The sequence below is a fragment of the Mauremys reevesii genome, linkage group 2 (assembly GCF_016161935.1).
Source record: "Mauremys reevesii isolate NIE-2019 linkage group 2, ASM1616193v1, whole genome shotgun sequence".
Lineage (NCBI taxonomy): Eukaryota > Metazoa > Chordata > Testudines > Geoemydidae > Mauremys > Mauremys reevesii.
Window position 1 is genome coordinate 213,488,516 of NC_052624.1, and position 18,050 is coordinate 213,506,565.

The following is an 18,050-nucleotide window of genomic DNA, read 5'->3' on the forward strand; positions in this document are numbered from 1 at the left end:
AAAGCTGCCTGTGTTTTGTCAATGGCCTTGATGCGTAAGGGTGGTAACAAAATCTTCCTTGATTCAACAAGTGGTGGATGCTGAACACTTTTCCTCCCAGGCTCCAATGACTGTCGGAGTGGCCAATCTTTCTTGATGTAGTGGGAATCTCTTGCACGACTATGCCATTCGCAGAGAAAACAGCAGTACTTTGTGTATCCAGTCTGCAGACCAAGCAAGAGAGCAACAACCTTCAAATCGCCACAAAGCTGCCACTGATGTTGGTCATAGTTTATGCACCTCAAAAGTTGTTTCATCTTGTCATAGGTTTCCTTCATATGGACTGCATGACCAACTGGAATTGATGGCAAAACATTGCCATTATGCAGTAAAACAGTTTTAAGACTCGTCTTCGATGAATCAATGAACAGTCTCCACTCATCTGGATCGTGAATGATGTTGAGGGCTGCCATCACACCATCGATGTTGTTGCAGGCTACAAGATCACCTTCCATGAAGAAGAATGGGACAAGATCCTTTTGACGGTCACGGAACATGGAAACCTTAACATCACCTGCCAGGAGATTCCACTGCTGCAGTCTGGAGCCCAACAGCTCTACCTTACTCTTGGGTAGTTCCAAATCCCTGACAAGGTCATTCAGTTCACCTTGTGTTATGAGGTGTGGTTCAGAGGAGGAGGATGGGAGAAAATGTGGGTCCTGTGACATTGATGGTTCAGGACCAGAAGTTTCATCCTCTTCCTCTTCCTCGTCTGACTCAAGTGAGAATGATTCTGGTGCATCAGGAACCGGCAGTCCTTCTCCGTGGGGTACTGGGCGTATAGCTGATGGAATGTTTGGATAATGCACAGTCCACTTTTTCTTCTTTGACACACCTTTCCCAACTGGAGGCACCATGCAGAAGTAACAATTGCTGGTATGATCTGTTGGCTCTCTCCAAATCATTGGCACTGCAAAAGGCATAGATTTCCTTTTCCTGTTCAACCACTGGCGAAGATTTGTTGCACAAGTTTTGCAGCATATGTGTGGGGCTCACCTCTTGTCCTGATTTCCAGTTTTGCAGCCAAAATAAAGGTGATAGGCTTTCTTAACCATAGTGGTTATACTGCGCTTTTGTGATGCAAAAGTCACTTCACCACAAACACAGCAGAAGTTATCTGCACTGTTCACACAAGTCCGAGGCATCTCTGCTCACTTTGGCTAAACAGAAATGTGTCCCTTTGCAAAATCAAACACTGACAAATAAGAGAGCACGACACTGTATGATTTCTAGAGCTGATATTGGGCAATTTGTTCAGCAGAGGGATGTAAGCTTCGTTATGATTGCATCATCCATGACTTCTAGGAATAACATGATGCAATTCATATCATGTATGACGCAATACCAGCTTCAGATTGCATCATTCATTGTTTTGCCTAAAAAGCAAGTACTGTCCAAACCCAGTCATAGATTTATTCATAGATCCAGTCAAAGATGTATTTTAGTCATTTCTGGTTTAAATTGAGATCCCTTCCCTTTATAACTCACTTATCCTCGCTATTCCCAAGTCAAGGGTATATACTGACCCAATAGCATAATTTGAAAACTAGAGCCAATCAACAATTTTAAGCATCATTTTCGTTCTCAGTGACCCAGAATTAATAAAGTTTGACTACATTTATTTCAGAAGCATTTTGGCTGTAGAGCAGTGTTATTATTATATCAACTACAATTGGTTAATAACATAGTGAAAGCATCCTGATTGGTTAATAATTAAATTACACAGTGTTTTAATATCATGAGCTGTAGAGAGCTACAGAAGACATATTAAAAAGACACTTCTGGCTTGCGAGCCTCAGTCTGAGTATTACTGGTCTAAATTAATAGAGATGAATATATGAGCAATTGGTCTGAATTCAACAAAATGAAATTAAATAAAGACAAGTTCAAAATACTTCTTTTAGGAAGGAAAAATCAAATGCACAACTACAAGATGGGGAATAACTGGCTAGGTATTAGTACTGCTGAAAAGGATCTGCAGGTTATAGTGGATCAAAAATTGAAAATGAGTCAACAATGTGAGGCAGCTGTGAAAAAAGGCTACTATCGTACTGGAGTGTATTAACAGAAGTGTCATATGTAAGATGGGGGGATAATTATCTTCCTTTACTCTGCACTGATGAGGCCTCAGCTTGGAGTATTGTGTCCAATTCTGAGCACCACACTTTAGGAAAGATGGGGACAAATTAGAAAGAATCCAGAGGAGGACAACAAAAATGATAAGAAGTTTAGAAAACCTGACCTATGTGGAAAGGTTAGAAAAAATGGGCAAGTTTGGTTTTGAGAAAAGAAAACTGAAGAGGGAACTTGTAACACTCTTCAAATACGTTAAAGGATCTTATAAAGAGGATGGTGATCAATTGTTCTCCATGTCCACTGAGGGTAGGAGAAGTAGTAATGGGCTAAATCTGCAGTAAGAGAGATTTAGGTTAGATATTAGGAAAAACTTTCTAACTATAAGGGTAGTTAAGCTTTGCAATAGACTAAGGGAAGTTGTGGAATCTCTGTCATTGGAGATTTTAAAAAACAGATTGGACAAACAGCTGTAAGGGATGGTCTATGTTTACTTGATCCTGACACAATGCAGGGAACTGGACTTGATGACTTCTGGAGGTCACTTCCAGCCCTACGTTTCTACAATTCTATGAAAATAATACAACAGGTAATTAGCGAAAGAACCTTCTTACAATGCCTTGATGCAGGTCTCTTTAATACCGACCCCATAAGTTGCAGTCTGAAGCTCTCAAAGATGCCCAAGGCTCCACCTCTGTAGTAAGTCTCCCCAGACTGTTATGGAGCACTAAGTGCAGGTTGTAGTGTACAATGCACTTTCAGCTTCTGTTCCATTAAGGATGAGCCTGATGTTCATTTATTGTATACTAGCACTTGAGAACGTGTGTCTGTGAGACCCTACTTAGAGTGCACACCCTGAAGTATGATGCAATCAGAAGTTTTAAATATATAAATTATAGCATATATTATGCAGTTGCAATGTATGCAAGACAAATTAATTCAGCAGAAAACATTAAAATAACAAAATTAGACAAAAATGGCAATATTGAATATTTCCATAGGCTTGCATATTTAAAAAGACTCATGTTCAGCTCTGAAGCTCATGTTTACTCTCTCTTCTCTCTGAGGGCTGAGCAAAGGTAGAACAATCCCCTGTTTCCCACCACTTTTTAATTCAATAAAAATTCATCATAATTGGTGCTTATTCAAGTATAGGTCAAAGGCATACCAGGTGCTACCATGTGATCTTCAAACTGATTTTCACCGATTTTATCAAGAAAGCTACGTTTTTACCCTTCTTTCAAAGCCACATTTTATATGTCATCTCAAATAATAGTGTTTCTTGACAGACTAGAGGCCTGTGCAATAATAACCAAGACAGAAACCCACTTCTCTGGGCAAGGTATTACTGTTTGGTGTTACTGAAACTATATATAATACTTGAATCAATGACCCATGTCAGTTTGCAACCTCCGCCCAGCTGGACTGACAAGTCTTTCATAACTCATAGTACCCCAAATGGATTGAATCCCTGATCCCTGTTATCAGCAGGGAAAAAACTTTTGTAGTGGTAATCAAGAGGGTCAGTTATAGACAGTTGACAAGAGGTGTAAGGATAGTTATCATAAGGAAACTGTCTGTAATTGACCCTCTTGATTACCACTACAAAAGTTTTTTCCCTGCTGATAACAGGTCATCTTAATTAATTAGCCTCTTAGAGCTGGTATGGCATCTTCTCTGTATGTCTGTATACACTCTTCTTATATGTACCATTCTATGCATCCGATGAAGTGGGCTGTAACCCATGAAAGCTTATGCTCAAATAAACTGGATATTAAAGTATTCCCTCAATACATTGATACATGTTGGTTTATCATTTTATAATAAAATAACACCACTTAATTCTCTGCACAGCAAAGTTGGTTTGAAATCCCTTTATAAGCAATAAATAAAGCCTTACAACCCTGTGAAACAGGGCACTGTTATACTCATTTTATAGCTGGGAAAAATGAGGCAGAGAGCAATCCAAGGTCAGAAGTCTTTGGCAGAACCCAGATCTTGTAACTCTCAATTCTAAGCTTAGTCACAAGACTGTATATGATGAAAGCACCAGTTACAGCTCTATAGTTAAAACTTATTGAGTTTTGCTCCCTCTTTGTTATGGATGAAAAATATAATGTATCCTCCCCCAATATTACAGCATTTAGTCTTTTAGCATAGAATGAATTTTCAGAGCATTTACAGTATGTAAAACAGTTAATCACTTTATGATTTAAAATGGGTCCTTTAAGACCTTTAGCATCCTGTGTGAGAGTATGTTTTGGTCCTGAATGATCCTTAATAACAGAATAGCACAGACCATTCAAATATTCAAAGCTTTTTCTGCTTCACAACTAAAGTTGCTTTTTCACCATCAGCTAAGGAATAATGTTTTTCTAAAGGGAATTTCATGCAATGGCTGCCATCTCTTATTGTTTAAAATAAGAATAAAGCCATGCTGTCAGGATGGTACCCCATGACAGCATAGGCAGTGCACTGAGAAAACACTACCGGGGGCTGAAGCAAATAAGTCTTAATAGCATAGAACTACTGGAATTCTCAGATCCCTGTTTTGCATAGCTCCAGTCACTCTAATGAGGTCCCCTTCCCCAAACACAGCCCACCCCTCCCTAGGCGCAGACATATCTCTGCTTACTCCAACTCATCCCATGTCCTCCTCACATAAGGCTACTTCCCTTGGCTCCCCACAGCTCTGCTTTCTGGTGATGTAAGTGCAATTGAAATGGGCAGTATAAGGAACCACAGTGGGAGAAGATCGGGGGAAGTCAGTGGGGATGTGACCATAGATTTTCATACATAACTAAAAAACTCAACAGCAACAACAAAAAACAAAACAAAAAACTTCACCAACAAACAAAAAAACCTCTGTAGCCTGTATAGATAAACTAATAAGTCAATTACAAATTAAGAGCTAGATTCACCAGCACTCTGGTTCCTGTATGGTGCTCTAGTGATGAAAAGCAACTATAAGTCAATCTTACTTGGCCAATACATTGACTGCGTTGTAAAATACTCACTCAGAGTCAAAGAATCTGACCCTAAAAGTTAAAAAATTAATTAAGTTTTAAGATTGACATTTCATATATTTAAATCATTAGAACTAATATGTGGTAGAATTCTCTTTGGGATTCTTGTTTAGTGTTCATGTATAACATTTTTTAAAATTAGAAAACACTCAAGGAAATTCTCAGCCAAAAATTACATTATTACTACTTACCCTTCCGGTGTTGTGGATTCTGCAATATTAGGCCTCCACTGCTATTTTGACAATGAGAGCCCCGGGCCCCCACTCTCAACCCCAGTCGGCCGACAATGGAAAATCACAGAAAATAATGGACTTTATTATCACAATGCACTGCAACAGATGGTTTGCTCCTCCAATCCTGGATCTACTTTGTTCTGGGCCAGTCCCCTGGCACAAGTTGGAGCAATGTAAAAGCTACTGTAACCATTCCCAATAGCTCTAAATGGCGATGAAAGCAGCTGAGAATTGCTGGGGTTTACAAGAACTGAAGCTATACCCCCTATACTGGGATCCATGAAGAAAAGGTAGTGTAGAAGCCACTATGGTGGCAATATACTACCCAAGAAAACCTCTACACAATAGAGATCATCCAAGGGCTGGATTTGCCAGGTTTAAGGATGCTTTGTGCTGGCACAGCAATCCAAAACAGCAGGAGCATCCCAGAACTGGGGTTACTATTGACGTAGCTGCCGTTACAGCTATAAAGTTGTCCAATGTCTATGCTCAACACATTTTCTGTTGATCAGTATTTAATAAAACTTGTAACTATTGGGTAAAAATCTTCCAGGCTTGAAGGTATATTTTTTGCAAGTCTGGGCAAATATGATTCCCATGACTCTGAGAACAATAAGAGTGACAAAAACTAACCTTTCCCATTATAAAAGTTTGGGATATCCTTTTGAATAGGTATGGTAGTGAAGTGAGCAGAGATAGAAAATTTAAATTCGACAGCAAAATAGCTTTCAGGATTCAGAGGTGCTTTTTTGTATCCCAGTGAAAGTCTGCTTTGCCTTGGCTGAGTTATAAGACTTTGAATATGTCCTCTCATACATGTACATTAGATTGGGTGCAAGTTACTAGTGTTGGTAACATTCCAGTTCTGGTAGGTTGTACTATGCATAGACACAAATCTCACTAAATTATAAGCACAACTCCGGAGTCCCCCCAAACCTGGCTGGGAGAAATTTATAATCAATTCAGGAAAACAGGATCTATTACAATTTCCTGTAGCTTACTAGAATGAGCACATGGCTGAGACAAGAAGAACTTGAGTTCAAGTCTCCCTTCATCAACTGAAGGCCCTTCATAATTCTCTGCAATTCACAACCCTTATATAGCAAAACCTTACATTACTCTCACAGGAGTTCGGCAAACATCATTACTCCCAAAACTGAAGAGGTTGTTTCAGGAATTTCTATATTTGTAAATATGTATATAGATATAGTTAAGATGCCAGTACATAGTGCTCAAGAGTATGTAGTATAATTCCTGGGCTTTGTAGGATAAAACTTGTTGTGCACTGCAAATGGCTTCCTCTGGCAGCTCTAATCAGAGGTTTCATGTACAAGATCCTATAGAAAGTTTATTATAAAGCTAGGCCCAGAATTCAGCACTCTAAGGTGGTAGGTCTGTCTCATCCACTAGCTCACTGCCTCTCAAAACAAACAGTTCAGATCAATGTTTGCTTTGCTAATTGTATAAAGGAGGTACTCATGCTTATCCAACTTCATCAAGTTCTCTAAACAAACTGTTATGTTGATGCAAACTATTAACCCCATTTTACATATAGGAAAATGGTGACATAGAAAAGTTGAGTGAGTTGTCTGTGTGGTATTACTGTGTAGTGGACTATGCCTTGTCTTGTGGCCCTACACATCCTGAGTTCCCGGATCTGATACTTACTTGCTGAGTGAAAAAGAGAATCCAGGCTAATCTTACAGGATCTACAAAGATACATGAGGAAAGGTGTCCTGGTTGTATTGAATCAAATAATTCTAGATCTAAGATTTCTATTTGCTCTCTTTTTCTTAAAAAACTCCCAGTGAATATCATACATAATCAGATACAATTTCTCAAACAATACAAAATAATATAATTCAATATTTTCTACTGCCTTGGATTATACTATACTATACTATATACTATATAGTATACTATACTATACTACTATAATGAACCTCCATAAATCAACACTGACTAAAAAATGGATCTTTAGTACCAAAAATACAGCATCTGAGTTGAGGAATAAGGTCTCTGCAAGTACCAAGCTCTTAGCCTATATATGGTTCAGTCATTAAGGGGAGGCATATTAATACAGTTAGCCAGAGAGTTACACATAGTTGTGGAGCACAGATATTTTCACTGCATGCTGAAAATTCACATGGATAAATAAAGTGCTCTGAATTTGTAAACTGTACAGTAATGAAGCTCCTCCTTCAGCATACCTCCTCACAATATCCAAAGGAGGGACAAATGAAGACCTTAAAAAGTCTATAGTAGGGAGTTCTGTTACAGCACACTTCCTATGGATATAGAAACAAAAGAATGGTATTATATTGTATTAATTGAGAAATAGTATGTGATTGTATAATTAAAGACTTTATCTTATTGCACATGCAGCAGGTCTGAAACAAACTCACTGCTATATCAGGGCAGCTCACTCACCTACAATGACACATCCCCTCCAGGAGAGCCTACAGTGCCCTCATCTCTCAAGCATCTTGCAGCAGCCTATCCCCACCTAGGGCTCAGGTCAGATGACTGCCAGGCACAGGTATTTCACTCTCACCACCAGAGCCACAAGTTAATCTGTGCATCAGCATCACTTAGCTGCCTCGTGGTGTTACAGACTCCCTAAGCTTCCAGCCTACCCTCGATCCTGTTCTTGCCCGATCTTGACTGAGCCTTGTTCCAACCTTGTCCATGTCCTGTTCCAACCTCGCTCCAGTCCTGTTCCTGACCTACTCCAACCCTCCATCTGCCTCTTGACCTAAAAAGCCTTGGACTGATTCCAACTTGACTCCTACCTTCAGCCTGCATTTGAGTTCTACTTTGATCCTAATTTGGCTTGTCTCTGGACTCTGACCCCAGTTCTGACCCATGGTCTGTCCACTGACTCCAGTCTCAATGTTGCTCTCATCCTAGTTCTGACTCTATGTCCAGCTTCAACCCTTGGTACCTGTTCTTGACCACTGCTCCAACCACCAGGCCTGACCACCTAGAACACTCAGTCTGACAGAAAGGGGGAAGAGTTAAAGTTGGGTGTGCAACCAGGTCACCCTCATGGGACATTTCCATGACTTTTGAATACTTAACCATGCAACTTTAAGATTCTCAGCCTAGTTCTTTATATAGAATGGATGCCACATCCATCTTTCCAAGTATAAAATTTTAATGAGACTACAAAGGTGCAGGTTTAAAAGTATTAAAAACCTAGAGAAAATATGGTATAATTTTAATTAGGTTTTAAGATACGGATAAAACATAAGATTGTAAATTGGTAACTAATACAGAACATCTGTTTATAGAAGTATTAGATCATCTTATCTGATTATGATATTGTAAGCAGGAAATTAAACAGTCATATTTCCATGCTTAAGACTCTACTTTGTTTTATTTCTGTGGATCATCAATGAAGCTAGACAGGTGGATTGGCTTCAGGCTATTTATACCACAAAACATCTGAAACCCACACTGAGCACTGGTCTGCAGGTGAGGATTTGCCTGGTGGAATGTTTTCATGCAGTTTTGAAAACTGGTCATCTACTAAAGGAAGAATATACGACTTAATGCATAACACATCCATGACTTCCAGATTTAGCTGCCAAAAGTTTGGCCCCTTGAATACATATTTAAGACTCCAAATAAGTGGTCTGATTTCCACAGGTATTGGCCATCTGCAACTAAAATCAATACATTTTAATTTAGGTGCCTAAAGAAGGATTTAGGTACTTAACATTAGGCACTCAAGTTTGAAAGCTCTGGTCAATGTCTTATTAAATAGTATTCTGCCACAAACTGGTAGGCATAGGCATTGTTGGATTCAAGGGCAACAGAACTGCCTTAACACAGTTTACCCAAGCTGATGCTTCTGATACCTGAAACGCGTAACTTGCAAACTGCTAACAGTTCATACATTTGTTAGGAATTATATTATTGCTTCACTGAGGTAGAACACACAGTTCCTAGGTACCCAAAAATAAACTTCAGTTCAATATAGCTTTATTTATCTGTCAGGTTTTTAACTACTCCTTTTCATATCTTTAGAAGAGCCATTTTATAATGGGCTACTGATCAGAATTGTTATTCTAATGGTGAAATCCCAAAGGAAAACATGTTTCAGATATGAAGTATTCCCATCAGAATCCCTGGCAGTCATAGAAAATAGAACTTCTTGATGTATAAAGACACTGTCACCATTGTCAAATAACACTAGTGCAGGAAATGAACCACAAATAACACAACGTGTTTCTTCCTTAGCATCAAAATAGCTGGTTTTGTATCTATAATAATTTTGAACAATAAAACCCCAATAAAAGCATGCACATAATTATAGGAAAAATACTAATCTGTAGTTTTCTTAAATGTCCATACACTTGTCCTACAATTACTCAAGCATATAATGTACAAAAAATAAGCTTGTAAACAACATACAGAAAATGTCTCCATCAAGGGATGGAGTTTTATAAAAGATGAAATACTGTACAGTTCACAACCAACTTACCTTTTCCAACAAATGGAGCCATAAATGCAATTTTCTGTCCTTTGCTCTGAAGAATTAATTTTAAGATATTCATATTTTTCTTCAAGTACACCTTAAGTCTCAATTAAACCACAAGAAGCTACAATAAAGTAACATTAAAGAGCAACTTAAACTCATAATAGCAAGGAAATTCAGAGTTAGGCTAAAAATTTTGTTTCATTCCTCATCTTTAAATCACTCTGTTGTGCATAGGAATTGTAGGACTCTGAGAAGTGTGTGATCTTTCATACTGCACAGTACATATGTTCCAATACTTGGGTTAAAGGAAAGTCAAAATTTTTAGACTTAGTTCAGAAATTCTCTACTTTTGTAGGATTAAGTCAGGCATCTCAGATTACTTTAATATTGTCTTCTTAATTTTGAATGTATTAACTCTTGGATATGAAAATGGAATTCTGAAACCTCATATTTGGTGTATTTCAGCAGCACATTCTAAATTTAAAAGACTTTGAGCACTGCTTACTACATGAAACTGAATATATGCATTTTTGAAAATGGCACTTAGACAAGAGTGGCTTAAATGTGGTAAAAAAAGGCTTACACATTCTCAGTATAAATTACAAATTCAAACATTCAGGCATGAAAGTCTTTTCCTTAAGTTGTTTTCAAGCTTCATCCTTTTTTCTGCAATAACTAAAGCAAAGCCACAGTAGCTGCAGCCATTTGCATCTAAGGAAGAGATGTTTTGCTTTGGTGATATAGTTAATGAGTCTAAAAATATTCAGTATAATAATTCTGTCAAAGCCCCCACAGTCTCCTCAATGAGCAGAAGCCTGCAGGATTCCAATGGGGAGCCAAGTAATGAGCTCTCAGCATTCGCTCCCACACCGTCCAGGCGAAATATACTCGGGCCTCTATGGTTCCACATCATTAGCAATATGAAACAAAGACACATGCTTGACTTTAATAAGCGACTAAAGTTGCTGGCTTATTAGGCTGTTACTGAACATAAACTCTATTTCAGTATGACAAAACAGTTCTTTGCAAACAAAAAAAAAAAGTGTCGGGAGGGCTTTTGCAAACAGTTTGGTATAATTTAATCCAGTAAATGATTGAATGGAATTGAATGAAAGCACACAGGAAGTGATGGGTTTCTGACACGGATTCTCACGGGCATCCTGCAAACTGCAGTTTCACTGCTGGAGATGATGGTTACAGTGGGCTGTAGTGAAATGCATGGGCATATATGACTGAGTTTTAGTTGATATTCTTGCAAGACAGGAAGTGAACAAGTTTATTTCCCACTGGGAAAGGTTCAGACATGATTAACTTGGCCATGACCAAATAGGTCAATGATATGACAATGAATTTCTAGCACAATAATTAAGTGGAAAAATGTGTGTGATTTGTTTCTTCTTGTTGTTCACATACCAATAATATATTAGCATAGATGCATTTAATCTTTTTCATTACACAAAAATGATAGCAGCACTTTAAAATATATTTAATTTAAATACATTATTTTAAATTATATTTATTTTAGCAAAATAGTATCACTGCTGAATTCTTTATATTTTGTTCAGTGTTTAAACTTTAAAAAAAGCTTCACACCAGCCATTTAATCCTAACATATTAAAGTGTTTACTTTTTTAAAATACTGCAAGAAAGTTATACCTTTCTGGACAACAGAAAGTAGATATTAGAAATGCCTATATTTTAAATAAAAGTGGCCTTGATCAAAATACATATTTAGAATGTCTTAATATTTATTTTATCCAAAATATACCTTTGTCACCTCTGTCCGGCTTGTCCTCGTCTGTCCCTCCATGAATGTAAGTCAACGCCACACCATTCTATCTTGTTGTAAGTACCTTCTTTCCATTTCTGGCCAAAGAGTTTTGTCATGGGATTGACCCAGTGTGTTTTCAGTCTGCCCAGCGATCATTTGTGGTCTCAGGGGATCCAGTCACTGATGCAGGCTGTTCACCTATTGTCTTCTTGTGGACTACATGACCTGCCCATCTTCGCATTGCATCATACATCGCCTGCACTACATTGGTCGCCTCTGTATGCCTTCTGATCTCCTCATTCAGTATAGGATCACAGAGTGATATCTTACAAATTACCTTTCCATTACTCTCTGGATGACAGCAAATTGTCCTTCCTCCGCTTTCGTTGTTGACCAGCTTTCTGCTCCGTATATCATTGCTGGCAGAACAGTGGAGTTAAACAGTTCTTTCCTTTCCTTTTCTTCCTGGGCAGTTATAAATACACAGTTTATAACATAAAAAGAGGAAAGAGTCCGGGAGTGGACGATGTTTGGCTGGAATATCTCAAAGCAGGGGAAGATACTCTCTTCAAAGCGTTGGCACAATGATTCACCATCTACATCAATAGCAAGCGTGTTCCAGATGCATGGAAGAAATCAAAACCAATACTATTGAAGAAAGGTGATCCAGAAGAACTGAGCAACTACCGTCTGATCACACACCTCTCACAAGTGTATAAAGTCTTCACCTGCATCATACTCAATCGGATTCAGAAGGATCTTGAAATGCACGAAAGCAGAGAACAAGCTGGTTTGTGCACAGGGTATTTGACAATTTATCACATCCACTCAGTTCAGCAGCTCATAAAAAATGCAAGGAATACAAAGTACCATTGTGTATTGCATTTGATGACTACAAAAAAGCATTCAACTCGGTAGAGATTAACCCTGTATTCAACACGCTTAATAAAATCGGAATCAACCCGAGGTACATTGACCTGCTGGAAGAAATTAACTGCAATTGCTCGACAGAGATAACATTATTCAATGTCTTCTGCATTATTACTATACACAGAGAAGCCAGACAAGGCGATACAACCTCAGCGAAGCTGTTTGCAGCAGTACTGGAGTCACTGTTCAAGACATTGAACTGGGAAGAAGGAATCAGAATTGACGGAGAACAGTTAACACATCTTCTCTTAGCTGACGACTGTGCAATACTGGCAAAGGACACAGCAGAACTGGAGAACAAATTGCAGCAACTGCAAACACTTTCGCATGATATTGGGTTGGAAGGGAACATGAAGACGAAGTGGATGTGGATTGAGCATCGTGCAGAAGGAATCATCACTGTAAATGGGAAAGAAATCGAGGAGGTTGACAAATCTATTTACTTGGCTAAGCAGAGACAACTCATTTGAAAGGGAATGCAGTAGGAGGAGAAAGGCAGGGTGGGTAAGTTTCAACAAAATAAAGATGTCTCTAACAGATGAGGAAATGCCCATGAAGAAAAAGAAAGAACTGTTTTATCCAAAATACTCTTCAGAAACCTCAATCTTTTTCAGTAAAAAGTGACAAAGAGTCCTGTGGCACCTTATAGACTAACAGAAGTATTGGAGCATAAGCTTTCGTGGGTGAATACCCACTTCATCAGACACATGTGGTGGAAATTTCCAGAGGCAGGTATAAATATGCAGGCAAGAATCAGTCTAGAGATAACGAGGTTGATTCAATCAGGGAGGATGAGGCCCTCTTCTAGCAGTTGAGATGTGAATACCTAGGGAGGAGAAACTGCTTTTGTAGTTGGCTAGCCATTCACAGCCTTTGTTTAATCCTGAGCTGGTGGTGTCAAATTTGCAAATGAACTGAAGTTCATCAGTTTCTCTCTGGAGTCTGGTCCTGAAGTTTTTTTGCTGCAGGATGGCTACCTCTGCTATTGTGTGTCCACGGAGGTTGAAGTGTTCTCCTACAGGTTTCTGTATATTGCCATTCCTAATATCTGACTTGTATCCTTTTATGTAGGGATTGTCCAGTTTGGCCGATGTACACAGCAGGGGGGCACTGCTGGCACATGATGGCATATATTACATTGGTGGACGTGCAAGTGAATGAACCGGTGATGTTGTGGCTGATCTGGTTAGGTCCTGTGATGGTGTTGCTGGTGTAAATATGTGGGCAGAGTTGGCATCGAGGTTTGTTGCATGGATTGGTTCCTGAGTTAGAGTTACTAGGGTGCGGTGTGTGGATGCTGGTGAGAATATGCTTAAGGTTGGCAGGTTGTCTGTGGGTGAGGACTGGCCTGCCTTCCAAGGCCTGTGAAAGCGAGGAATCGTTGTCCAGGATGGGTTGTAGATCACTGATGGTGCATTGGAGAGGTTTTAGCTGAGGACTGTAGGTGATAGCCAGTGGAGTTCTGATGGTTTCTTTCTTGGGCTTGTCTTGCAGCAGGCGGCTTCTGGGTACACACCTGGCTCTGTTGATTTGTTTCCTTATTTCCTCATGTGGGTATCATAGTTTTGAGAATGCTTGGTGAAGATCTTGTAGGTGCTGGTCTCTGTCTGAGGGGTTGGAGCAAATGCGGTTATAATCTTTTTCAGCTCATTTCTAGAAGCTTTCACTGATATTAAGAGGGTAACATTCTGTCACCAACCAGTCATCTTCCTAGACAATACAATGTAACGTCTGTAGTGTGTCTCTAGTACTACCTGTCACTAACTGTGCTATGCTTACAATATATTTTTAATATATGATTGTTCAAGGATGTAAAGCTCACTAACATCACAGGAATTACATTAAGGATGAAATTAGCTTTATAATTGTAATAAATCTTAGCCTCTAAATTATTGTATATTCCTTATGAAATGTACCTGAATAATAAAGTATACTTATAACTAAAATATATTAAATAAATTAACACACTATATTTTCATAAGGGATACCTGAAAGCATGCTTATTAATGAGACTTTTAACATTATAGTTACAGGCCGACTCTGAAGGAACTTGTATTGCAAGTACAGTTGTTGCTAAAAATTCTCTTTACCTGTCCTGGCCAAGTTCATACCTGTGATGTGAGCACTCTAGGGACCCAAATGGCCATATTAATCTCTAAAATATATTAACATATTATACATTTCCTCTGAGTCCAGAAGAGCAAGGAAACAGACTATTTGGATTTACCACAAATATATCTTCTCATAGGAAAGTAAACCTTTATTCTGGAAGCTAAGTGATTGATTAACCATGACCACATAGACTGAAATTCTCAGAATATTGGTGGTCAAACTGCTCCTCCTTTATAAGTCCAAGAAGTGTATCACAGCCCCAAGTTGAAATACTTACAATGCTTTAAACCTTAGAAGAGTATAAGCTTATACAAACTATGTATGAACCCCAGAAAAATTCTAGAGGACTCCTCTGCTGTGAGATCGTATTTGTGGTAAATTCAAACTGTCTATTGTCAGACACAGAAAAAAGTCTCTTCTAGTCTGGAGACTGAGAGGTGGGAAGTGGCAAGCAATCCACCTAGAAGAAGAGGTGTGGGTGGAAGCAGAATGAAATGAGGAGAAAAATCAAGGAGTGATGGGAGAAGGAAAACGAGCATCTGGTAAAAATATGAAAAAATGCCAGCCAGCATCTGAAGTTCTCTTCAAAAGGTGATTTACTTCTTTCTGCCAAGATATACAGATGTAACTTGTTGAATGTGCTCTGAGACTTGAAGGTGGTGCCTTTCCAGCCTTCATACAGGCTTCTAAATTAGCTGATCTAAACTGGTTGTGTTAGATGCCTTGAGATCTTCGTTCTTGCCAGCGTAAGAGAGTCCAGTCCAGGAAGACTTTGATAGATATGTGGGGACACACAGAGACCCTTCTGAACATTTGAGGATAAACATGTTTAAGAAAATGATGTATTGATTAAAATGGTATGGAGAAACTATTTTAGGTATGAATTCTGAAATAGTTACATATACCATGCTGTGTGGAAAAAAGTTGAAGAAAAGGCTTTTTGATAGACAATCAAATTAACTTACTGACTATTCTGGTAGAGGTGATGCAATTAAAAAATGACTGAAATGATGTAACCAGTGATTCAAAAGTCTGTTTCATCAAATATTGCAGACACAGATTATGTTTTCAGATGGCAACAACAGTTTCAACACAAGGAGAGAGGTCAGCCACAGCCTTCAGGAATTGTGAGGATCAGATGCCACACTACTTTTACCAAAAGATATCCTTTGAGCATCCAAGCAGCTATCTGGATTTGAAAAATGTTCAGGCAAAAATCTTTGTTGAAGGAAAAAACAAAAAACTTGGACAGGTTTTGGGAAGAGCGGACTATAGATACAAGTAGCGCTGAACTGTCTAGAAACAGGTTTTCCAGATTCAGTAGCAGACTCTGGAAGTGGAGTCTTTGGTGGGATGAAGAACATACATAAATTCATCTGAGTATCCAAACTGCTAGATGTTCATCCTCTATTTCCAAACTGTCTGTTGTAATTTGACTTGATTTAGTAACTTCACTGAACTTTGCATCAAAAGATTTTCTGTGTGGGGTGGCTTCCAAGTAAGGCAGAGTTATCACATGTTGCTGAGAGAACCAGGGCCTGTGATGCCTATAAGGGAGCAAACAAAATAACCCTGGCCTCTTCTCACTAATCTGCTTAGTGAGTGGCAAGGAAAGGCAAGGAAGGGAAGGTGTGATCGTCAGACCCATTGAATAGTCACTGTTAACCCTATGGGCCCCAGTCTGGATATGAACTGCTGTTGGGGAAAGGAAGAGAGAGAAGGAGAATGACAGTGGGACAGGGAAGCCTGCCAAAAAAATTAAGGGTGAATTGCTGCCAGGTGAACATTAACAGAGGAAACAGATAAACCCATTGTCTTTAGGCATAACAAATATTCTCAAACCCAGTTATATAGGGGCTGAAACTGGTCAGCATTCTTATCAGCTACCTATGTAATAAATATTTTCCACTTATAATCATAACTTCTCCTGGTAGATGGCTTTTGAGCATTATTAAGAATTTGTTGCACCGCCATGGAACATGGCATTCTAAATTTGTCCAAGTCCTAACAGCCAGGCTGCTAGACATAACGATTAGAGACCTGGGTGGAGAACCTTTCCCTCCTGATGAGATAGCAAGTTCATTGACAACAGGAGCATGTTGTACCTGTCATTAGATAAAAGGAATAGTTCACTGTACTATTGTTATCTTGACCACACTGGAGCAATTAAAATCACCCTGGCCAAATCTTGTTTTATTTTCTTTAGGACTTTGGGGATTAGTAGGAATGGGGGAAATGCATACCTGAGATCCATTCCCCAATATGAGAACAGATGACTGTCTGAATCTGCTCTTGAGGAAAATTGGGGACATTGCAAATTGAGATGGTGGAAAACAGATATATGTCCAGAAACCCCTCAATGCCTAATGATGTTCTGAATTACCGAATCCTTTAGAAACTTGAGCATCTGTAAAGAATCTCTGCTGAAATGATCCACAATGTCATCGCGTTGTCCCACCATATGTAAAGTAACTGGATAAATGTTGAATGGAATGCACCAGTCCCAAAGCTTTAGTATCTTGCACCACAGCTGGGATGACCAAGCTCCTCCTTCTTTGTTTATACAATATACTGCAGACATGTTGTCCATGGTCACCTAGATTACCATATTCTGGACCTGTGGAAGAAAAACTTTGAGAGCCAAATGGATCATTTGCTGGTCCAACACATTTTTGCTTAACCGAGATTCCCTGAAGCCTCAAAAGCCCCAAACTACAAGGTAGTGGAGATGAGCTCTCCAGCCTATCTTGGATGCATCCATGGTCACCATTAACATAAAAGGAGGTGAATCAAATGATGCGCCTTTGAGGACATTTCATGGCTAATGCCACCACATTAGAGAATGTCAAATTTATTTTGGTTGTGAGGGTATTTTTAGCATACCGTCCATACTGGACCTGAAAATTCTTTAAAAGCCAGAGCTGAAGAAGCTTCATCCTGAGCCAAAGCCAGTTCTGCAGAAAAGGGCCTGGGGATTACTGTGGATGAGAAGCTTGATATGAGGCAATAGTGTGCCCTTGTTGCAGCCCGATATGTCATTAGCCTTCTTGGCATTAGTAGGCGCATTGCCAGCAGATCAAGGGAAGTGATTATTCCCCTCTATTCAGCACTGGTGAGGCCACATCTGGAGTACTGCATCCAGTTTGGGGGCCCCCCACTACAGAAGGGATGTGGACAAATTGAAGACAGTCCAGAGGAGGGCAATGAAAATGATTAGGGGGCTGGGGCACATGACTTATGAGGAGAGGCTGAGGGAACTGGGCTTATTTAGTCTGCGGAAAAGAAGAGTGAGGAGGGATTTGATAGCAGCCTTCAACTACCTGAAAAGGGGTTCCAAAAAGGCTGGAGCTAGGCTGTTCTCAGCAGTGGCAGATGACAAA

At 39.2% G+C, this 18,050-nt stretch overlaps 1 protein-coding gene across 15 annotated transcripts in view; it reads right to left on the reverse strand.

The window, feature by feature from the left end:
- CCDC178 (coiled-coil domain containing 178) overlaps positions 1 to 18,050 on the reverse strand; it is a 350,640-nt gene that overhangs the window by 51,414 nt on the left and 281,176 nt on the right. The window contains exon 18 of one of the 15 annotated variants that reach the window (XM_039524830.1): positions 17,117 to 17,287. The exons of the other annotated variants lie outside the window; for them this stretch is intronic. Coding sequence (XP_039380764.1) covers positions 17,267 to 17,287 — 21 coding nt within the window. The 3' untranslated portion in view covers positions 17,117 to 17,266. Of the gene's footprint in view, positions 1 to 17,116; positions 17,288 to 18,050 lie in introns of those variants that run through there. 15 annotated transcript variants of the gene reach the window in all.